We start from the raw sequence: 18,588 nt of genomic DNA on the forward strand, positions 1-18,588 counted from the left end.
GCTCGCTGCAACCTCTACCTCCTGGGTTCAAGCGATACTCCTGTCTCAGCCTTCTGAGTAGCTGGGATTACAAGCACCCGCCACCACGTCCGGCTACTTTTTGTATTTTTTTGTAGGGAGGGGATTTCGTCATGTAGGCCGAGCTGGTCCCGACCTCCTGGCCTCAAGCGATCTATGTGCCTTGGCCTCCCAAAGTGCTGAGATTACAGGCACGAGCCACCGCACCCAGCCATTTCTCCTGTATGTAACACCAAAACTTGCTCTGCAGCAGCAATGGCACAGCTTCTGCTGGCCTCTCCCACTGCCCCCCTTCATCCAGGTGCCTGCCAATGCTAGTGTCTCCCAGCTCCTACACATGCTGGCCAGGGGGCCTCCTTCTCACTGAGGCTTCCACCCACATCTGAATGCTGATGACTCCAAAGCTGTCTCTAACTTACATATGTGATCCAAGGTTTGGAGCAGAAATCCCCCTGCCTCCTGGACATCTCTGCTGCATATCCTGCAGGCATCTCAAACAATACCTATTCAAAACTGGGCACTGGGCATCCTTTCCTGGTCTCTGCCCTCCCCAGTACATCTGTCCCAGTGAAGGGCCCCATTGTGTCTGGGACAACTCCCTTGGTCTACTGGTCTTGAGACTAGGTGACAGACTTCTCTACATATGCAGGGCACCCAGTTCCCTTCGGTACCCTGGGTCACACCATCCTGTCATGGATCCTGGGACATCTTTCACAGCAGGAGCAGTGTTGGACTCAACTCTGTGCAGAGAGATCTCAGATGCACACTCTGGACAACGCTGTCCCAGAGGAAGAGAGCAGAAACCCTTCCATACTAGCTATATGATGATCAAGCAACTGCCACTCAAAGAGGCACCGCATCACAGACAAGTTTTTATTATCCTGCATAGAGAACCCAAGAAATATAAAAACATCTCCAGGAGAAACCCCCTCCGACTGGCCCCCTCTCTCCCTGGGTGAGCTCAGACCAGGGTAACAGGGGCTTGCAGGCTACCTCTGTCCAGTGAACAAGTTCCATATAAAAATAGATCTGTAGAGGGCTCCCAGAGAGCCACTGCCCACACCACACCTGTGCAGGACCGAGGCCTGGGACCCATCGGGATTCTGGGACCTCACTCCTCAGTGGAGGGGAGATCTACCCTGGACACCGAAGTCTTGCCAACACAGCCAGGGGCCCTACTGCAGGAACAGCTGGGGTAGGCAGAGGAGACTTTGCCCTGCAGAGAATGACTGATGTGGCTGGAGATGGGGATAAGGCTCCATCCACCCAAGAAGGGAAGCTGGTCCCCATATCCCCTGGATGCTGGTCTGGGCTTCCTAGGAGGGGTGGGGTGGGGAAGGCGGATCCTGGAGGGCACCTGGCCGGGGGCTCCCCCAACCCTGACAAAGGTGGTAGCAACATCTTGGTCTCCCCGGTACTCCCAAAGTCACTGAGCTGGGGCGGGTGCTCAGGAGACGGGGAGGCAGGGGGCTGGGGGAGATTCCAAGAGGTGGGGAGCTGCTGCTGGCAGGGTGAGGCCAAAGGCACAGCTGTAAGTCATGTCCCCCACCTCGAGGTGCTCTGCAAAGACACCCTGCACCTTCCCACCTCTGGGCTTTTTCTCATGCTAGCCTCTCTGCCTGGACTCACCTTGTCTGAGGCCTGCCATCTTGCCTGCCTGACACTCCACCCACCCCAAGGAAAGAACCTCCCCTCTCCCGCCCGCAAGGCCCTGCTCAACTTAATCTCAACTTCACACATGGAGAGTGGGCATCTCCCCCTCCAGCCTACCCACCCACTGACCCAGATGGCTGCTGGGGGCCCTGAGCACTGGTGGATGATGCTCTGGAATGACTTCTCAGTACCTGAGCTCTTCTCCTGGGCTAGTCTGAACCCCTGCAAGGGCAGGCTGTGTGTCTCTTTCACCTCCTTCCGCTACTCCTGTCTCCTTCTGCCTGCACCATCCCACCCCACCCACACACCGCCAAGCAGAGCAGACAAGTGTCAGGGGTGGCTTGGACAAACTCAGCCCCTGTAGCCCTACCGAGATCCAGCTGCCTTCCTGCCATCCTACAAAAGCCCTGGCACCCTGACCCCCACCATTCCCAGGGGCCCTTGCGGATAAGAAACTCTGCAGTGGGCTCAGCACAACCACTTCTGCCAGGGTTCCACAGAAGTCAGAGCGGGGAGGGGCGGGCTCCATGGAAGGCTGCGTAGTGCCCAAGTCACGGAGCTGGCTGGAGGGGGGTTGCCTCCAGAGTCCCCTCGGGCTGTACAGGGAAGTGGTGGTGCCATAGGGCAGAACCAAGGACTCTCTCTCCAGAGCCAGCCTCGTCCCTGGACTGGGTTCTGACCCCAGCTCTGACCCTGATTCCTCACTTGGCTTCAGTTTCCCCCATCTGGGGGTTAGACCAGCCTGTATAAGAGAGAGGACCCGTCTCTGAGTTTCCTCTTCACCCTCATCAAGGCTGGAGAGAAAAGCTCTTGGGTCCCTGGGGAGATAGGCCTTCATGCTTTTCCCAGATGTCCTGGCCACTGAGTTCATAAAAAGAATGCACACGAGGGCCTCCTGGGGCCTCAGGGAGCACCAGGGCCTTTGTGGTCTGGCCTGGCCAGGACTCTTGGCCTCACCCTGAACTGTCAGCCCAAGGCAGGCAGACACAGAAACCCCAGCTCCTGAGTCTAGGGCTCTTGGGTGTCAGCCCCTGAGCTCAGCACCATCTTTGCCTGCCTGGGCCTTGGCCAGCATCCAGTCAGCCCCGCCAAGGCACAGGAAGCTGAAAATGATGCGACTCCGGCCCCACCCCCGACGCCTGAGCCACCAGGCAGCTGCGGTCACTGCCAGGTGGAACAAGAGTACCCCAGGACCCATGCTGTCTGACTGGTCACTGGGTCTATGGGAAAAGGGAGCATCCCACGGGGTAGGTCCCAGCCCCCAGTGGGTACAAATGGCAGTTGGGCATGGGCCAGGCAATCTCAACCCACTGTCTTCCCTCCCATCCCTGCTCCAGCTCTTCTCTGAGACCCTGAATTTCCTCCTGCTGTTATCTCAGGGGTCCTCCCTAGAGATCTGAACCTCTTTTCAGGGACACTGAGTTGGCCAAGGTGTTCAGACTGGTGGAAATGGGAGGAGCAGGCAGTGAAGCGGGGAAGCTGCGGCCTCACACCAGATCTAGGCCCAAGCGAGGAAGCCGGCGCTCCCTCCCACTGCTGGAGCACAGCTCGCCACGGTCCTTGGGCAGGGCTGGGGGTCTGGACCCCCACTAGAGTCCCGCCTTGGAAGAAGCGGGGCCACTCACACCTGCACCCCCTGGCCCTGCAGCTGGAGCACTCGTGCCTGCAGGGCACCGATCCCGCTAAGGAGGGCCTCTCGATGTTCAGCCGAAGAGATGCCCAGGCTCACCAGGTCCCTGAAACAAAGGCTGGTCACACAGGCCGGCTTGACCCCAACTTCTGTTCCTCCCACGAAGGCCCTCCACTCTTCCTCCCCTTTTCTGGACAAGTCAGGGCTCCCCAAGATAGTCAGGGGCAGGGTCCCTGGAATCCCCCAGCCCTAGCCTTGACCTTGGTGCCTTGGACTCACTGGGTGGTCATCTCGGCCACGGCCTCCAGGCTCCCGTAGCCAGCAGCTGCGAAGCTGTCCTTGTAGCGGCACAGGTCCAGGGCCTCCAGCCACGCGCCCACAGAGCCAAAGGAGGGGAAGGTGGAGAAGGCACGGTCCGTTAGCGGGGTGGGAGGCCTGAGGGTCAGAGGAGCTGTGCTCAACCGACAGCTGGGATCTGGGCCCAGACCTGGTGGCCTCCCGAGGAGAGGCCAGCTGAGGGTGGACAGGAGAAGAGGAAGGTAACCGGGCCCCAGGGCTGAACCCGGCTCACAGGGGCACTGTGCATTCCCGCAGAGGCGAGGGCTTCAGGCTCTTCAGGCAGGCGGAGGCAGAGCCAGCTAAAGGTATGGGAGTATCTGGAACAATCTAGGGTAGGACATGCCTAGGACTGGTTGGTGGCTCATATTTGGAACAATGAATATTAATTTCACATATTTGATTCACTGGAACTACAGATGTGTTAGGGCTATTACCATGTCTGTTTCTCCAGTCAGAGGCCATTGCACCCGGGGATGTGGGCAAAATCCAGGAGACGCAGAAGTGACAGGACAGATGTGCAGTGTGGTGGGCCTGGGCAGATGGGAGGCTACAGCCCTCCGGGGCAATGGGGTGAGCAATCGCTCCTGGACAGGTAGGGGGGTGGGTGGAGGTGGTGGGTTTGCACTTGCGACATGCAGGGAGGCCCTCCGTGGGCAGATGAGAGGCTGGGGGTCCCATGTGGGAACATACCTGGGACAGGTGGTTGGGGCACACTTGGGGGGCTCTGGGTCCTGCACCATCTTGCTCAGGATGCTGTGGATCTGGGAGAACCTGGGCCGCTCACCTGGGTCCTTCTGCCAGCAGTCAAGCATTAGTCGGTGCAGCAGAGTGGGACAGTTCCTGGGGGGTGGCAGCCGAAAGCCATCCTCCACAGCCTTGATCACCTGGGCCATGGGGGTGGAGAGCAGAGAGGAGGCTCTGGGTTCCCCCAGCACACCATGCACACACACACACACACACACACACACGCACACACTGCAAGGAGAACTGAGGCAGTGGCCAGGCAGAACCAGACGCAAGCAGAAGAAGAGGGGCCTGGGACAGGAAGGCTGAGGGTCAATGGGCAGAGGCCAGGGAGCTGGAGCCCGAGGTGAGGGGGTCGGAAGGCCTGGAGCTGGAGCCACAATTACTCACGTCTTGGCCAGACATGTCCCAGTAAGGCCGCTCCCCAAAGGCCATCACCTCCCACATGATGATGCCGAAGCTCCACACGTCACTGGCAGAGCTGAAGTGGCCAAACTGAAGTGTCTCAGGGGCGGCCCACAGCGCCGGGCTCCGGCCACTCTGTAGGGGCGGGCAGGTCAGGGGTAAGGAGGAACTGGGTCACACAGGTTTCCCCACCACGCCGAGTCCCAGATCCAGCCCTGCGTGTCATCCTCCCAGGCAACCCCTAACCCCAGCCTCACATCTGAGAAAGGCAGACAAACTGATTTCAAGGCAGGGTACCCTCTGACATTTATTCCAAGACCGACTAGGTGGAGCGGCAGGGAAGGGAATGGAAGCAGGGAGCTAGGGGCTCCAGGGCAGCTTGGTGGGAAACAGGCAGCGCAGGCAGGCTCAGCTGGGGGAGGGCGCCCTCACCATGGTGGTGTAGACAGCCTCTGCTCGGTCCCGGGGGCCCCGCCCAAAGCCAGAGATCTTGCAGACAAGGTCGCTGCTGACCAGCACACGGCGAGCTGCCAGGCCCCGGTGAACGTAGCCCATCTCTGACAGATACTTCATGGCTGATGCCAGCCCAGGCAGCAACCCCATCAGCTGCCCAGCCATCAGCTGTCCCTCGTGCTGCTGCAAAGGGAGGAGACAGAGACCAGGGCTGTGGGCTTCGATCCCCTGGTGTTGTGTGACACCATGGTGGTCACCTAGTTCTCACTGTGCTTTACAATGTGACCACAGGTCAGCCCAGCCAGTGGGGATGATGCCAATTCCAAGCCCTACCAAAGAGGAAAGTGGAGGACCCCTGCCTGCTTTACAGAATAAAGTGGTCATCGGCAGCCCCAGGGCCACTCACCCTGAGGAAGCCGTCCAGGGCCCCATGGCTCATGTACTCGGTGACGATCATCAAGGTGCTTCCTGTGCCCAGGGATGGGAACACACACGCTAAGTTGCCTGCTCACCCTCCACCCTGTACACACACAAGTTTCCCCACTAGGGCCCCAGACTGGGCCTCAAGAGCCGGAAGCAGCACCAAGCTCCCTAATCTCAGCACCCTCCTGCCCTGCCCAGGGCCCCCTAAGCCAAGGAACAAAAGAGGAGACATCTGTAGGGGATAAAGGTCAAGGCCAGGAGCTGCAACAAGCTTGCCAAGGAAGATCACTCAAGGGCAAGGGGACCCACCCCCTAGAGTATCACAGGTCAGAAAGGTCACTCTGAGCCAGAGTGGCCACTCTAGGATAAGGGCCACCCTGGGTCAGTGAAAGCTGAGGCCACTGGCTGAAGTTCCCTCCCATGGCTGACGGAAGGACCTGGAGGGGCAGGGGCACCCCAACTCCCACCCCATCATTTCCACCCCCCATACCCGGAGCAGCAGGAAGAGGGGCACCAGGCCCTACCTCGGGTGACAACACCCTCCAGCCGCACGATGTGGCTGTGGTCAAACTGGCCCAGCGTGAGGGCTTCGGCCAGGAAGCTGAGCCTCTGTGAGTCGGAGGCACTGTCCCTCAGTGTGTGCACGGCTACGGGCAGCTCCTGGCGGCCAGGGAGCTGCAGGCAGCCACAGCACAGCTCCCCAAACCGCCCTGTGGGGAAACAGCATGACTCTGACTAGCCTGGCCAACACGGCAAAACACATAAGTTAACAAGGCGTGGTGGCGCATGCCTGTAATCCCAGCTACTTTGGAAACTGAGGCAGGAAAATCACTTGAACCCAGGAGGTGGAGGTTGCAGTGAGCTGAGATTGTGCCACTGAACTTTAGACTGGGCAACGGAGCGAGACTACATCTCAAAAAAAAAAAAAAAAAAAGAAAGAAAGAAAGTGACTCCAGATCATAGACTCTTTCCAATTTAAATCCTGGTAAACAGAGTAGCAGTGTGACCTGGAATTCCAACTCTTCCCCTCTCTTGGCCTCAGTCTCCTCTGTGAAATGAGGATTCCTCCCTGCCTTCCTCAGTTGGGGGAGGTTTCCAAGACTTAAAGAAGGGACGTGGCACATGCCAGTGTGCCAACAGCCATCAAACCCCATGTGACCCAGGATAGATGGCAATGACATGTATTCTGCCACCCTGCCCCTTTCCAGCTTCTGTCCAGCAGGTCTGGAGACAGTGTCAGGGAATAATATCAGGTTCCCCGCGAAAGCAGCTGCTGTCTCTGAGCACAGGGGTTGAGGATTTGCAGTCAGGAAGAAAGGCCAGCAGGAGTCTGGCCCTTAGAGGGCAAGTACCAACAGCCAGCCCCTGTGGGGAGTACTGGGAGGTCCCCACAACAGCCCCCAGGAGGCAGATATCATGCCCATGTCACAGATGAGAAACTGAGGCTCTGAGCAAAAGAGGGACATGCCCCTGATCATGAGGAGGTCAGTGGAAGAGCCAGGACTAGAACTCAGGTATGCCTGGACCCCAGGCTTGCAAAGGCCCTTCCCCCCTGCCACATGAATGCCTGGGACTAAACTGCCAGTGGCAGTGTGCAGAGGTCATGGAGGGACCTTGAGGACCGGGAGAGGGTCACAGACCTTCTGCCACTCTCTTCCCTGTAATCAGCCAAGGCAGGGACTTTCTGGGTGGAGGGTGGGCTTGGTGTGGGCTTGGTGTGGAGGCAGGGTTTCCAGGCAGGGACTTGGGTGGAGGTGGGCTTCAGGATAGAGGTGTGGACAGAGTGGGGGCATGGCCTGTAGAGTAAGTGGGGCTTCCACATGGGGACAAGGTTTCCTGGGCACCCAGCTTGCCTGCTCCAAGGCTCCTCTCCAGCGTGACGCTTTTCACATCCAGCTCCTTGGCGAACAGATGCACAGCCTGCAGCGGGTCCCCACAGCTCTGGGGGTCCAGGAATGTGCGACGTGTAGGGACTTTGACTGGGAGAGAAAGAGATGAGCCTAGGGAAAGGGGCCACCATCGCTGGGGCGGACACAGGGGCTCATGCAGTGGAGCTAGGCCGAGGGCGGAGGAGTGAGGCAGGGTGGAGCCCCCCCCTTCCCAGCCAGGCCCAGCCAACTCACAGTGGAAATACAGCTCCTCTTCATCATGGGCATCTCCTCCTCCTTTGCCATAGCTGCAGGGCCTGGCAGGAAGTTCAGGGTCATTCTTTCAGCCAGGCTGCCCCAGCCCTTCCCACTGCAGAGCATTGAAGGCAGCACCTCTTTGTCCCTTCAAAAGACAAGGTCTGTGCCCTGGGGGAGGGACCTTCTTGTCCAGCTGGTTGAAAAACTTCTCTGTGGTTTGACTACCTCCCCATAGCACAGATACAACTGTAGCCCTAGACCAAACCCTCACCACTGCCACCCTTCCCAGTTACCTGCCCACAGTGAAAATGATTGCAACTCCAGAGGCACCCAATCCATACCCTGACTGCAGCCCCCAGCTGCCCCCACCTGCGGTTCTGTGAAAGTGTGAATAAGGCAAGCAGACCCAGCACTCAGGGCAGCTTCTGGTCTGGTCAGGAAAACAAACACGGAGAGTTAGCCATAAGAACACTCATCGGTGCCGACAAAGGAAAAGGGTGGTGTACTGTGGGGACATGGGACAGACAGGCCTGACCTGATTCAAGGTCACTGTGGATGGCTTCCCGAGACAGAGGCAGCCAAGGGCCAAAGGACTGCATCACAGTCAACAAAGCCACAGGCTGGCACTTGGGCTCCCCCAGGGGCGGGGCCTTACTGGCCCAGATAAAGACTTCGGCTTTTATTCTGGGAGCAGAGGAGAGCCCCTGTGGGGTTTAAGCAGAGGAGTGCGGTGATTCGATTTATACTTTAGAAAGAGCTCCAGTTGCAGGGTGGAAGCTGCCGCTGGAGTCACCACAGGGGACGAGCTGGCAGTGGTTCCGCCATGGGGTCCACATGGGCATGGAGAGAGGCAGGGGACTCCAGTGACAGGAAGGTGACAGGGACCACAGGACTGAGAGGCGGCCGGATGGCAAAAAGGAAAAGGGACAAGTTGCCCACAGAGTTTATGGCGGTGCCATTTACTGGGACGAGGAGACTGAAAGTTCACATTTAGACATCTGAGTTTGTGGGCCTGGGGAATAAGCAGGAAAGATAAGAAGGGAGTTCAACGTGTGTGAGTCTGGAGCTTGGAAGAGAGGCCTGCTCTGCAGATACAAATCAGGAGCCACAAGCATGGCCCAGGGAGAGGATGGAGCCTGAGAAGAGGGACTGGGAACAAGTCTGAGAAACCCCAACAACCAGGCTAGAGGAAGGAAGCGGGAGGACAGTACAAAAGAACCGCCAGAGGAACAGGAGAGAGCGGGGAAATGGGGGGCGCTCTGGAGGCGATACTGCGGTTCACGGGGATCAAGGACAGAGAAAGTAGAGCGGGTGGTGAGAGAGGTCACATAAAGGTACAAGGAGGAGAGACCAAGGGAGGAGTCTCCAAAGTTTTCACAGGAGAGATGATGGCGTGTAGATACAGATGGGAAGGAGGAGCAAGGCTGTCACACAGAGGGAGGTGGCCACCAAAGGGTGTTGACAGCCTGGGCTGGGAACCTGACCACACGGACCTGCTTCCGAGCTCCTCCACCCCGTAGCTGTGGGACTGGGTGGCTCCGTTTTCTCTTTAATAAAATCAGAATAAAGCTAGGCCTGCCAGACGGCAGGCTGTCAGACAGCTCACCAAGGCTCCACACATATCCCTGTTATGTGGGGCAGAGGGGGACGTTAGGAGTAACAGTGACAAGATGGCAAAAGGGTGGAGTTCAATCATAGGTGGAAGGATTGATCCTGGCTGGGAGGATCACCTCCTCTAGAGAAAAGGGGGTGAGGATGGGTGCAGAAGCAGGCACGTTTGTGGGCTGGGTGGTGAGAAGTCCAGGGGCCAGTGATGAGGCTAAAGACCAGGTGTGACAGGTGTGACTGAGAGAGCAAGCTGCAAAGACAGGGTGTCTGCAGGCCAAGAGTGGAACTGGATTAAGTACTGGGGTGAGGTCGGGCATGGTGGCTCACGCCTATAATCCCAGCACTTTGGGAGTCCAAGGGTGATGGATCACCTGAGGTCAGGGGTTCAAGACCAGCCTGGCCAACATGGTGAAACCCCATCTCTACTAAAAATACAAAAAAAAAAAAATTAGCTGGATATGGTGGCACAGGCTTGTAGTCCCAGCTACTCAGGAGTCTGAGGCAAAAGAATCACTTGAACGGGGGAGGCAGAGGCTGCAGTGAGCTGAGATCACGTCACTGCACTCCAGCCTGGGTGACAAGAGCAAGACTCCATCTAAAAAAAAAAAAAGTATTGATGTGAAACATTCTAGGGGGATGGTCAGGAGGAACAGAAGGGATGATCCTCGGGAACGAGAAGCCAAAGAACCGAGAGGCAAGCAGGGGGACAGGCTGTCCAGCAGCTACTGAAGTCACCCAAGGTGGTGACAGGGCTTCCATGAATGAGGGGCAACATCCAGGAGAGATGCGTGGAGATGAGGTGGGGAAGGCTGAATGGACGGAGGAGCGAAAGAGGGTACATGGTGAGGAGAGGAGAAAAGCTTCCACTGGACCACATGGCTGAGTGAGAAGTGGGCAAGCCAGGGTGGACTGGACAGGAGGGAGATTGGAGGTGAGGGACCACGGCACAGAGCAGGTTGGCCTAAGAGGCCTGCCTGGCTGGGACATGCCTGCTGGAGAAGAACGTCTCTCTACCCCTCTGCACTCCCCATTTCGGTGCAGCTGGATTTGGGGTTTGGAATCCTGCCCGGGCTTGCTCTGCCTCTGTAGGGCACCTACCTCCAGGGTGCTCCTGACCTGCAGAGCCTCTGCTTGAAAGAGGGGCTCTTGGCTTCCTTGTCTCCCTTTCCTCCTTCTGCCTCTCAGAGCCCCTCAGTGCAAAGCCAGGATGAGGTACTCGCGGCACCTGTTCATCCCTGCTTTTCCAACGGAGCCAGCACAGGGACCTGCATGCTCCATGAGCAAGGAGCACTCTATTCTTGTTCTGCCTTCCTGGTTCGCCTGGCCCAGGCAGAGCTGGCTCCCAGACTAGCGAGACAGTGTTCTCTCCCACTCAGTCACTTTCAGTGCCTCAATCAAGGCCAAGCAAATAGCCAGTGCCAAATGAATGCCCACTGTCCTTCCAGCCACCAGGCAGTTCCACGACACTGAGATGTGGCTCCGCAGCCCACCCACCTCTCATCTGCTTCTCCACTCCAGCCCATCTCATGCAGACTTTCCAACCTCTCCAGTCTGCTGACTTCAGCCCAGCCTGGGACCCATCTAGGACGACTCTGCCTGCAGCAGAGTGCGGCCCTGGGGAGAAGAGGGGATACATGCCAGGAGGCCTCTGCTGCCTGCAAAAGGACTAGAATCTTCTCTGAACCAGACTCAAGCCAACTCAAGCTCTAGGTCTTTCCCCTTCCTCCTATCCCCTTTCTCTGCTCACCCTCCTGCAAGCTTCTTTCTGGTGGGAGTGGGAGGTTTCTGCTTTATGAATTGCCCTCTCTGTCCTGCTCCTCCCACACATATACATACACACAATTTCTGCCTTTTCCCCTTTTTCCTGTGTTCAAGGGCCTCAAGAGGCCCAGGGGCAGGGGCTGGGGGCCTCTGAGCGCCTCAGGAGAATCCTAATCACACTGGAGCAGCCGGAGCTTGATGCCTTCCTCGGTGATGCCTTCTGACATTTAATGAGTTAAGGCGCTAAATCCCCTTCATCCCAGAGCGGCTGAGCTAGCTGCAGTGCTGGCTGCCGCATGAGCCGTGAGTGGGGGGAGGGGCCAGACGACACACACCTGTATCTGCACAGCAGTGTGCACGAGGGTGCTGCAGATCTGCATGTGTGCAAAGCAGGCAGACAGGGATGCCTGTGAGCACATGTTAATGTGCATGGGGACATGACCCACCAGGGGTCACCCAGGCTGGGCCAGCCACCTACCTCCTCCAAATGGCCAGCACACTCATCACGGAGCCCAGGACGAGGAGGGCCGAGATGGTCACTACGGTGACGACAACGGCAGGGCTCTGGTCCCTGGACCCTGAGGCAGCTGGGAGGAAAATCACGAGGTTGAGGTCGGCAGAGGACCTGGCTCCTGGGCAAGCCCCAGGGCAGACTCCTATCCTCACCCTGTAGCAGGATTCCCACAGCCTCTGCACTTGGCACAGCCACGGAGCCACCAAGGCAGTCCCACTGACCACAGTGGCACCTGGAGTCCCAAGAGCTTCCTCTGCTCCCAGGGCAGGACACCTCCAGGTCAGCCCAGCCCCTGCTCAGAGAGAGAAGCAGGAGTCCAGACAGGCGGGGCCAGGCCTCCCTCTATGCCTTTTGGATGGGCAGTGAGAGAGACTCAAAGTCACTCTGCAGGAGGAATGGCCTCTGCTCTGAGATCCCTACCCCCAATCCAGACCATCCACCAACAATAATAAAAAGGGCTAATGGTAACAGCACCTTACTCCATTCAAGATGCTGGGCCATGTGCCTTAACTATAGTCTTGTTTCATCATCACAATAATCCAGGAAGGTATTACTGTCTCCATCTTACAGCTGAGGAAACTGAGGTAGAGAAGTTACATAATTTGCCCAAGGTCACATGGCTAAAAAGTGGTGAACCTAAGATTTAAGCATGACTCCAAAACTCTCTGTCTGATTCCAAAGCTGCTTTGAACTTTTCCCCCAAGAGAGCAGCCTAGAGGACGCTTGCTCTCAGCCCTACTCATAGATCTAACCAATTGGCCTATTCAATCGATCCATCCATTCATCCAACCTACGTGCCCGGTGTGCATTAGTACTGAGGAGATGGTGATGAATCTGGAGGGGTGCATGGGCCCATGGGTGTGACAGAAACAACAATCTTAATTGTAGAATGAAAAAAGAAACAGAAATGAGCAGAGCTGAGCAGAGGCGCAATAATTTCTTCCTAAAGCCAATGAGGAAGACTTCACAAAAAAGGTGCCATCGGAACTGGACCTGGAGGATGGAAGGATTCCTGATGTGCTTAGACACACACGCTGGGTCTGAAAATGGCAAGTCTTCCCATGTGGCAGGGAAACAGACTGCATGAAGGCGGAGAGTGGCAGATAGGAAGCTGGAGGGTGGGAAGATGGAGGGAACTGGGGGAGAAGAACCTGGAGGGCCTTGAGTGCTAAGCTAAGGAGTATAAACTTTCTCCTATGGGCAACAGGGAGCAGTGGAGAGAGTTCCTGTCCAAGAAGAAAAGGAATGAGGGTGTCTGACAAGGTGGGAGTGAGGATGCAGAAGCGGTGCTTGAGAGAGGTGAAGGTTTGGAGTAACTGTTAGGAATGGGAAGAGTACTAAGTGGCCCTGAAGGCTGAACTGAGACTGGAAAAGTACATGCCTGCAGGCAGCCTCTGCGTGGGACACGGGGAGGAGAATGGTCCAGGTCTGGAGACTAGCAGCTGGGCGCAGGAAGACGTCCAGGGAATGAGGGCTGGCAGAGTTGGGGAGTATTTCTGATGAGATCATCTGCAGGAGCTGGGTAGAGATAGATGTGAGGCCCACAGGAACTAAAAGCCTGGGATATGAGTTGGACCCAATGAGCTGTCTTTGGAATGTCACAGGGCAAGTGAGGAGGAACAAAAGAAGAGAATTAGAGGCCCAAAATTCTAAAGTCAAAGAGGGCATTTCAGAGCCCAGGTTTCCAGAGGTAAAGAGGGCTGAGGGTCTGGGCAGGGACAGAGGGGATCAGAGTTGCCAAGAGCTGTTTGAAATGAGGCATCCATGTGGACACAGAAATGGGGAGTGAGAGAAAGATGGCAGCAGCGGGCAGCCTCTGAGATGGCATTCCCACCTCCTGGTATCCACTCCCCGGGAGTGTAGGCTGGACTCACTTGTGATGAACAGAATATGGCAAGAGTATTGGGATGTCATTTCCAAGATCAGGAAACAAGACGAATGGCTTCTGTCTTGGGTGCCCTCTCCCTGGCTCACAGTCTCTGGAAGAACTGAGTGGTTGTGGTGGGCAGCCCTAAGGAGAGGCCCATGGGACAAGAAACAGTAGGCCTCAGCAGCAGCCAGCAAGACCCTAAGCAAGGAGGCGGACTCTCCCCCAGCTAAGCCCCGAGATGATCACAGCCCCTGAGGACAGCTTGACAGCAGCCTTGGAAAAGACCCTGAATCATGGCACCTAGCTGAGAGGCACCTATATTACTGACCCGTGGAAACATGAGATTGTAGATATTTGTTGTTTTCACCTGCTAGATGCTGGGGCAACTTGTTATACAGCAATAGGTAACTAGTACAGTGGTGAAGCATAAGCCTTCACCAAGACCCTGATTTGGGGCCAGGCATGGTGGCTCATGCCTGTAATCCTAACACTTTTGGAAGCCAAGACGGAAGAACTGCTTTGAGCCCAGGAGTTTGAGACCAGTCAGGGCAACATAGCAAGATTCCATCTCTATTTTTTAAAAAAGAAAAAAGATCCTGGTTTGGAAGGCAGGGGTGGTGGCTCACATCTGTGATCCCGGCACTTTGGAAGGCCGAGTGGATCACCTGAGCCCAGGAGTTTGAAATCAGTCTGAGCAACATAGTGAGACCCCCCCAAAACTAAAAAATTAGCTAGGCATGGTGGCGAGTGCCTGTCGTCTCAGCTACTTGGAGGATCCTGGAAAGTTGGGGCTGCAGTGAACTACGATTGTGCCACCGCACTCCAGCCTGGGTGACACAGTGAGACCCTATCTCAACAACAACAACAAATCTCAATTTGGAGACATGGCCGATGGGAAACCACGCTCTGCAGATTGGCAGAACCATAGCCATGGCCACAGGAAGGGAGGCTGGGATCTCAGGAGTCTCTACTCACTGAGAGGCACCCGATAAATGGAGACTATCAGGCCTTCTCCACTGACAGCCCCCAGCTCCTGCCCCCACCATGCCCACTCCAGCCAAATCTGCCCCCTTTGTTCAGGTGGCTCCCTCTCCCCCAAATGCCTCCCTGCCCATCTGTACACATTCAAATGTTCCCCAGCTGTAATCTCCCCTTTCCAGCACCTGGCCGAGGTCTGACACTTTTCACACTCAGGCGAGAAGTGTAGTCTTCCTTCCCAGAACTCAGAGCCCCTCAACATTTTATCTTCTCCTCCCTTCGGGCTCAGAGATCCTCCTATCTTGGATTAGAGTCATGTAGCAGGTTGGAAAGAATTATTATCTTGACAGCTGCTGCCAGAATGGCTCTTAGGGGGAACTGCCTTTGTGCAGGAAAATATTTCCATGAGCTGCTCAGGGTAGATAGAGGTGAGATCCTGAGGGCCGGGTTAGCAGCAGGCAAAGCAACAAGCTAAACTGCTCTGCACACATCAGGGAACTGGGGAGTGGGTGGGGAGAGGAACCAGGGGAGGGAAGTAAAGGAGGAGGGAGGAAAGAACAATATTGTGGAGAAGCCAGAGATGTTTTCAGATGAGGATCTTCAATGTCCAGTTTGTGTTTGGTTTTGACAATAGCTTTATTGAGATATCATTCACATACCATGTGATTTACCCACTTAAAATGTGTAATTCTTCTTTTTTTTTTTTTTTTCCACACAGAGTCTCACTCTGTCGCCTAGGCTAGAGTGCAATGGTACCATCTTGGCTCATTGCAACCTCTGCCTCCCAAGTTTAAATGATTCTTGTGCCTCAGCCTCCCAAGTACCTGGGATTGCAGGCGCCCACCACCACACCTGGCTAATTTTTGTATTTTTAGTAAAGACGGCATTTTGCCATGTTGGCCAGGCTGGTCTCAAACTCCCGACCTCAGGTGATCCACCTGCCTCAGCCTCCCAAAGTGCTGGGATTACAGGCGTGAGCCACCGCACCCAGCCGCAATCCTTATTTGTTGTGTTTATCACTGTAACGCAACCCCTTCATGTCTGTCAACCTTCGATGTAGTCAGCATCATGCTCTAAGGCCTAGTGGGGAGAGGGACAGTGTCCTGTGTTTGGGTCTCTATTCAAACTGAGTTTCTATCCAGCCGAGACATGGGTTGTAGCTGTTCAGAAACCCTTGTAGCCTCTCCTGTGAGCTCCTCCAGGACAGGCTCCCAATCTAATTCATGTTGGTGGATAGGCATTAGTCAGTGGATTCCAAAGTCATTAATTAATTAGGCTGCAATTAAACTGTTCTGCAGGCTCCCTGAACTGCGCAGATAACTCCAGATAACTCTGCCCATCTATTTGTCTCCCTGCCTCGGTCCCAGGCAGGGTTCTCTCTGTCCAGGTCCCTGTCCACTCACACACACTACTTACCCTCCCCCGGGGTCTGCACTTCAATGCTGGGGTTAAAGCTCTGGGCCTCCCAGGATGGCCCTGGGGAAGCAGCCCGGATCTGAAAGACGTAGCGGGTAGCCGGCTTCAGGTTGGTGACGGTGACTGTGGGCGCCCCTGTCCTCACCGTGGAGTAAGCCTGCTCACTCTGACCCTGGAAAGAGATCGAGAAGTGAAGCCCACCAGCACCAGACCCGCTGTTCTAGGAGAACGAAGGGTGAAAGGAGCAGGGAGGCAGGAGAAGCACATGTGGGTTGAGTGGGAAAACCCAACCCCAATCGTCTTGGGGGATCCCAGGGATCTTTTCCTTGGCTCCTTAGCCCCTGTCTTCACCACAAGCTCCCACCCACACTCAGTGGCACTTGCAGCTGAGAATAGCCCCACCTCTGCATGAGGGAAATTTTAGAGAAGACACCAGATCCTCCTTCCGGGGGAACGATAGGATGGGGGCCACCAGGGCCTGTCAGTCCAGGCTGAGCTGGGCCAGTGCCCTAGGCAGGCCTGAAGCCTCAGAGGACAGAGTGAGAGAATGAGTCTTGACCCACGATGGCCTGCAATGGCTCACAAGGCTTTTCCTTCCTTGACGTCTGATTTTCACAACTGTCCTTCATGGCTCTGAGGACAGAAATGATTATCTTGTGTGTTTGTTTGTTTCAGAGATAAGGAAACCCAGCTCAGAGGGGTAAAGACTCCCCCAAGGCCCCAGCTGGAGCTGTCACTGATGAGCGCCTACTCAGGGCCAGCTTCTGCAGGAGACCCTTTACAAGCTCAACCTCCCGTGAGCCTCACAACAGCCCCTCGGAGCCAGAATTTCCATCTCCTTTTTAGGTGAGGTTCACATCAAGGAAAGCGCCAGTGCACCCTCTGAAGCCCTGCAGAGCCTGTGCTGACTTCTCGACATCACGGTGCCCCCACTCCACCCCAACACACCTGACGATGGCATACTAGAGACACTCCTCCCATCATTTCATCCCTGCCCCCACCTTATTAGAGCCCCTGCCACATCCACAGCCCCAGAAGTTTCCTCTCCCCGCTGATAATTTGTGGCTCCAGTTCTTTGGCCATACCATTCAGGAATTGGGACAGACTTTGACCCAAGCTGGGCCAATCAGAATCTCTCTTCTAGGCCGCTCAACAGTCCATTGAAAGACAGAGAAGCAGCAGCTTTAGGACCTAGGGGGTAGGGCAGGCTAGGGGCAGGGAGGAGGAAGGAGCAACGACATTGGCCGTTGGCGACACGCTATGAGCAGGCCCCTCTGCAGCACGGGCTGGACTGGTGTGTAGAGAGAGGTTGAGATTGAGATAAGAAGCATGTGGTGCCAGAGAGGGGCTGCCAGATACCGCCCCCAGGCCCAGCGGCCCAGCAGGGCTTCAGCTCGGCAGGCTCCTTGAGACAGCCCTGAAGCCTTTCAAATATAGCCCTTTTATACTTGTTCCTTTTTTTTTTTTTTTGAGATGGAGTCTCGCTGTGTCACCCAGGCTGGAGTGCAGTGGTCCAATCTCAGCTCACTGCAACCTCCGACTCCTGGGTTCAAGTAATTCTCCCTGCCTCAGCCTCCCGAGGAGCTGGGATTACAGGCGCCGGCCACCATGGGTTTCGCCATGTTGGACAGCCTAGTCTCGAACTCCTGACCTAAGGTGATCCACCACCTTGGCCACCCAAAGTGCTGGGATTACAGGCATGAACCACCACTCCTGGCCTTGTTCCTTCTTTTTTATTGCTTTGGGGTTTTGGTGGGTTTTCTTGAGACAGGGTCTTGCTCTGTTGCCCAGGCTGGAGTGCAGTGGTGCAATCACTGCTCCCTGCAGCCTTGGCTGCCTGGGCTCAAGCAATCCTCCTGCTTCAGCATCCCAAGTTGCTGGGACCACAGGCGCACACCACCATGCTGGGTAATTTCTTTTTTGTAAAGGTAGGAGTCTCACTTTATTGCCCAGGCTGCTCTTGAACGTCTGTCCTCAAGCCATCCTCCTGCCTGGCCTCCCAAAGTGCTGGGATTACAGGCGAGAGCCACTGAGCCTGGCCCTTGCTCCTGTTTTTGAGGGTTTTCATGCCCAACAAATTCACACTCCCTGGCTAATGGCCTGGGAGCATCCATCCAGCTCAGACTTGGGACTCTTGTCTATGCCCTGATTCCCAATGTCCATTCAGTGAGTCCTTTCTAAGCACCTGCTGCATACCTAGCCCCTTCCCAGCGTCCTTTGATGCTGTCCCCTAAATATCAGCATTCCTCAGGGCTTTGTCCTGGCCACTCTTCTCAGTGCCCTCCTTGTTCTTCTCCTCCAATCACCTGGCTACAGCTACTGTCTCTGTGCTGAGAACCCACAATCTCTCTCTCTCTCTTTCTCTCTCTCTCTCTCTCCAGGCCAGGCCTCTCCCTTGAGCTTCAGATCTGTAAGTCCACCTAGGTGTCCCACAAGGTCCCCTGAATGCTACATGAGCAAAACCAGGTTCATCATCTTGCCCCAAGCCTGCCCTTTCAACTCAATGCTTCTCATCTCAGTCAGTGGTACCCCATACTCTGGGTTACCCAGGTCAGACACCCAGCAGTGACTCAGGACTCTCTCCTCCTTCCCGCTCAGCCCCAACACTCACAGCTCTCAACAGACTTGTAGTATTCAAAATCTATTATCT

General features: G+C 55.9%; 1 protein-coding gene across 3 annotated transcripts in view; it reads right to left on the reverse strand.

Annotated features, from left to right (window-relative positions):
* Nucleotides 1-83: 83 nt before the first annotated feature.
* EPHA10 (EPH receptor A10) overlaps nt 84-18,588 on the reverse strand; it is a 48,653-nt gene continuing 30,148 nt past the window's right edge. The window contains exons 7-18 of one of the 3 annotated variants that reach the window (XM_032247002.1): nt 15,939-16,110; nt 11,639-11,747; nt 7,789-7,850; nt 7,519-7,644; nt 6,190-6,375; nt 5,649-5,710; nt 5,222-5,425; nt 4,775-4,924; nt 4,331-4,524; nt 3,581-3,736; nt 3,299-3,407; nt 84-899 (exon numbers count right to left, since the gene is read on the reverse strand). In XM_032247002.1, coding sequence (XP_032102893.1) covers nt 774-899; nt 3,299-3,407; nt 3,581-3,736; nt 4,331-4,524; nt 4,775-4,924; nt 5,222-5,425; nt 5,649-5,710; nt 6,190-6,375; nt 7,519-7,644; nt 7,789-7,850; nt 11,639-11,747; nt 15,939-16,110 — 1,656 coding nt within the window. In that variant the 3' untranslated portion in view covers nt 84-773. Of the gene's footprint in view, nt 3,408-3,580; nt 3,737-4,330; nt 4,525-4,774; nt 4,925-5,221; nt 5,426-5,648; nt 5,711-6,189; nt 6,376-7,518; nt 7,645-7,788; nt 7,851-11,638; nt 11,748-15,938; nt 16,111-18,588 lie in introns of those variants that run through there. The other 2 variants (XM_032246999.1, XM_032247001.1) reach the window with 2 other exon arrangements.

The sequence above is a fragment of the Sapajus apella genome, unplaced genomic scaffold (genome assembly GCF_009761245.1).
Source record: "Sapajus apella isolate SASKATOON/1434 unplaced genomic scaffold, GSC_monkey_1.0 scaffold62, whole genome shotgun sequence".
Taxonomy (NCBI): Eukaryota; Metazoa; Chordata; class Mammalia; order Primates; family Cebidae; genus Sapajus; species Sapajus apella.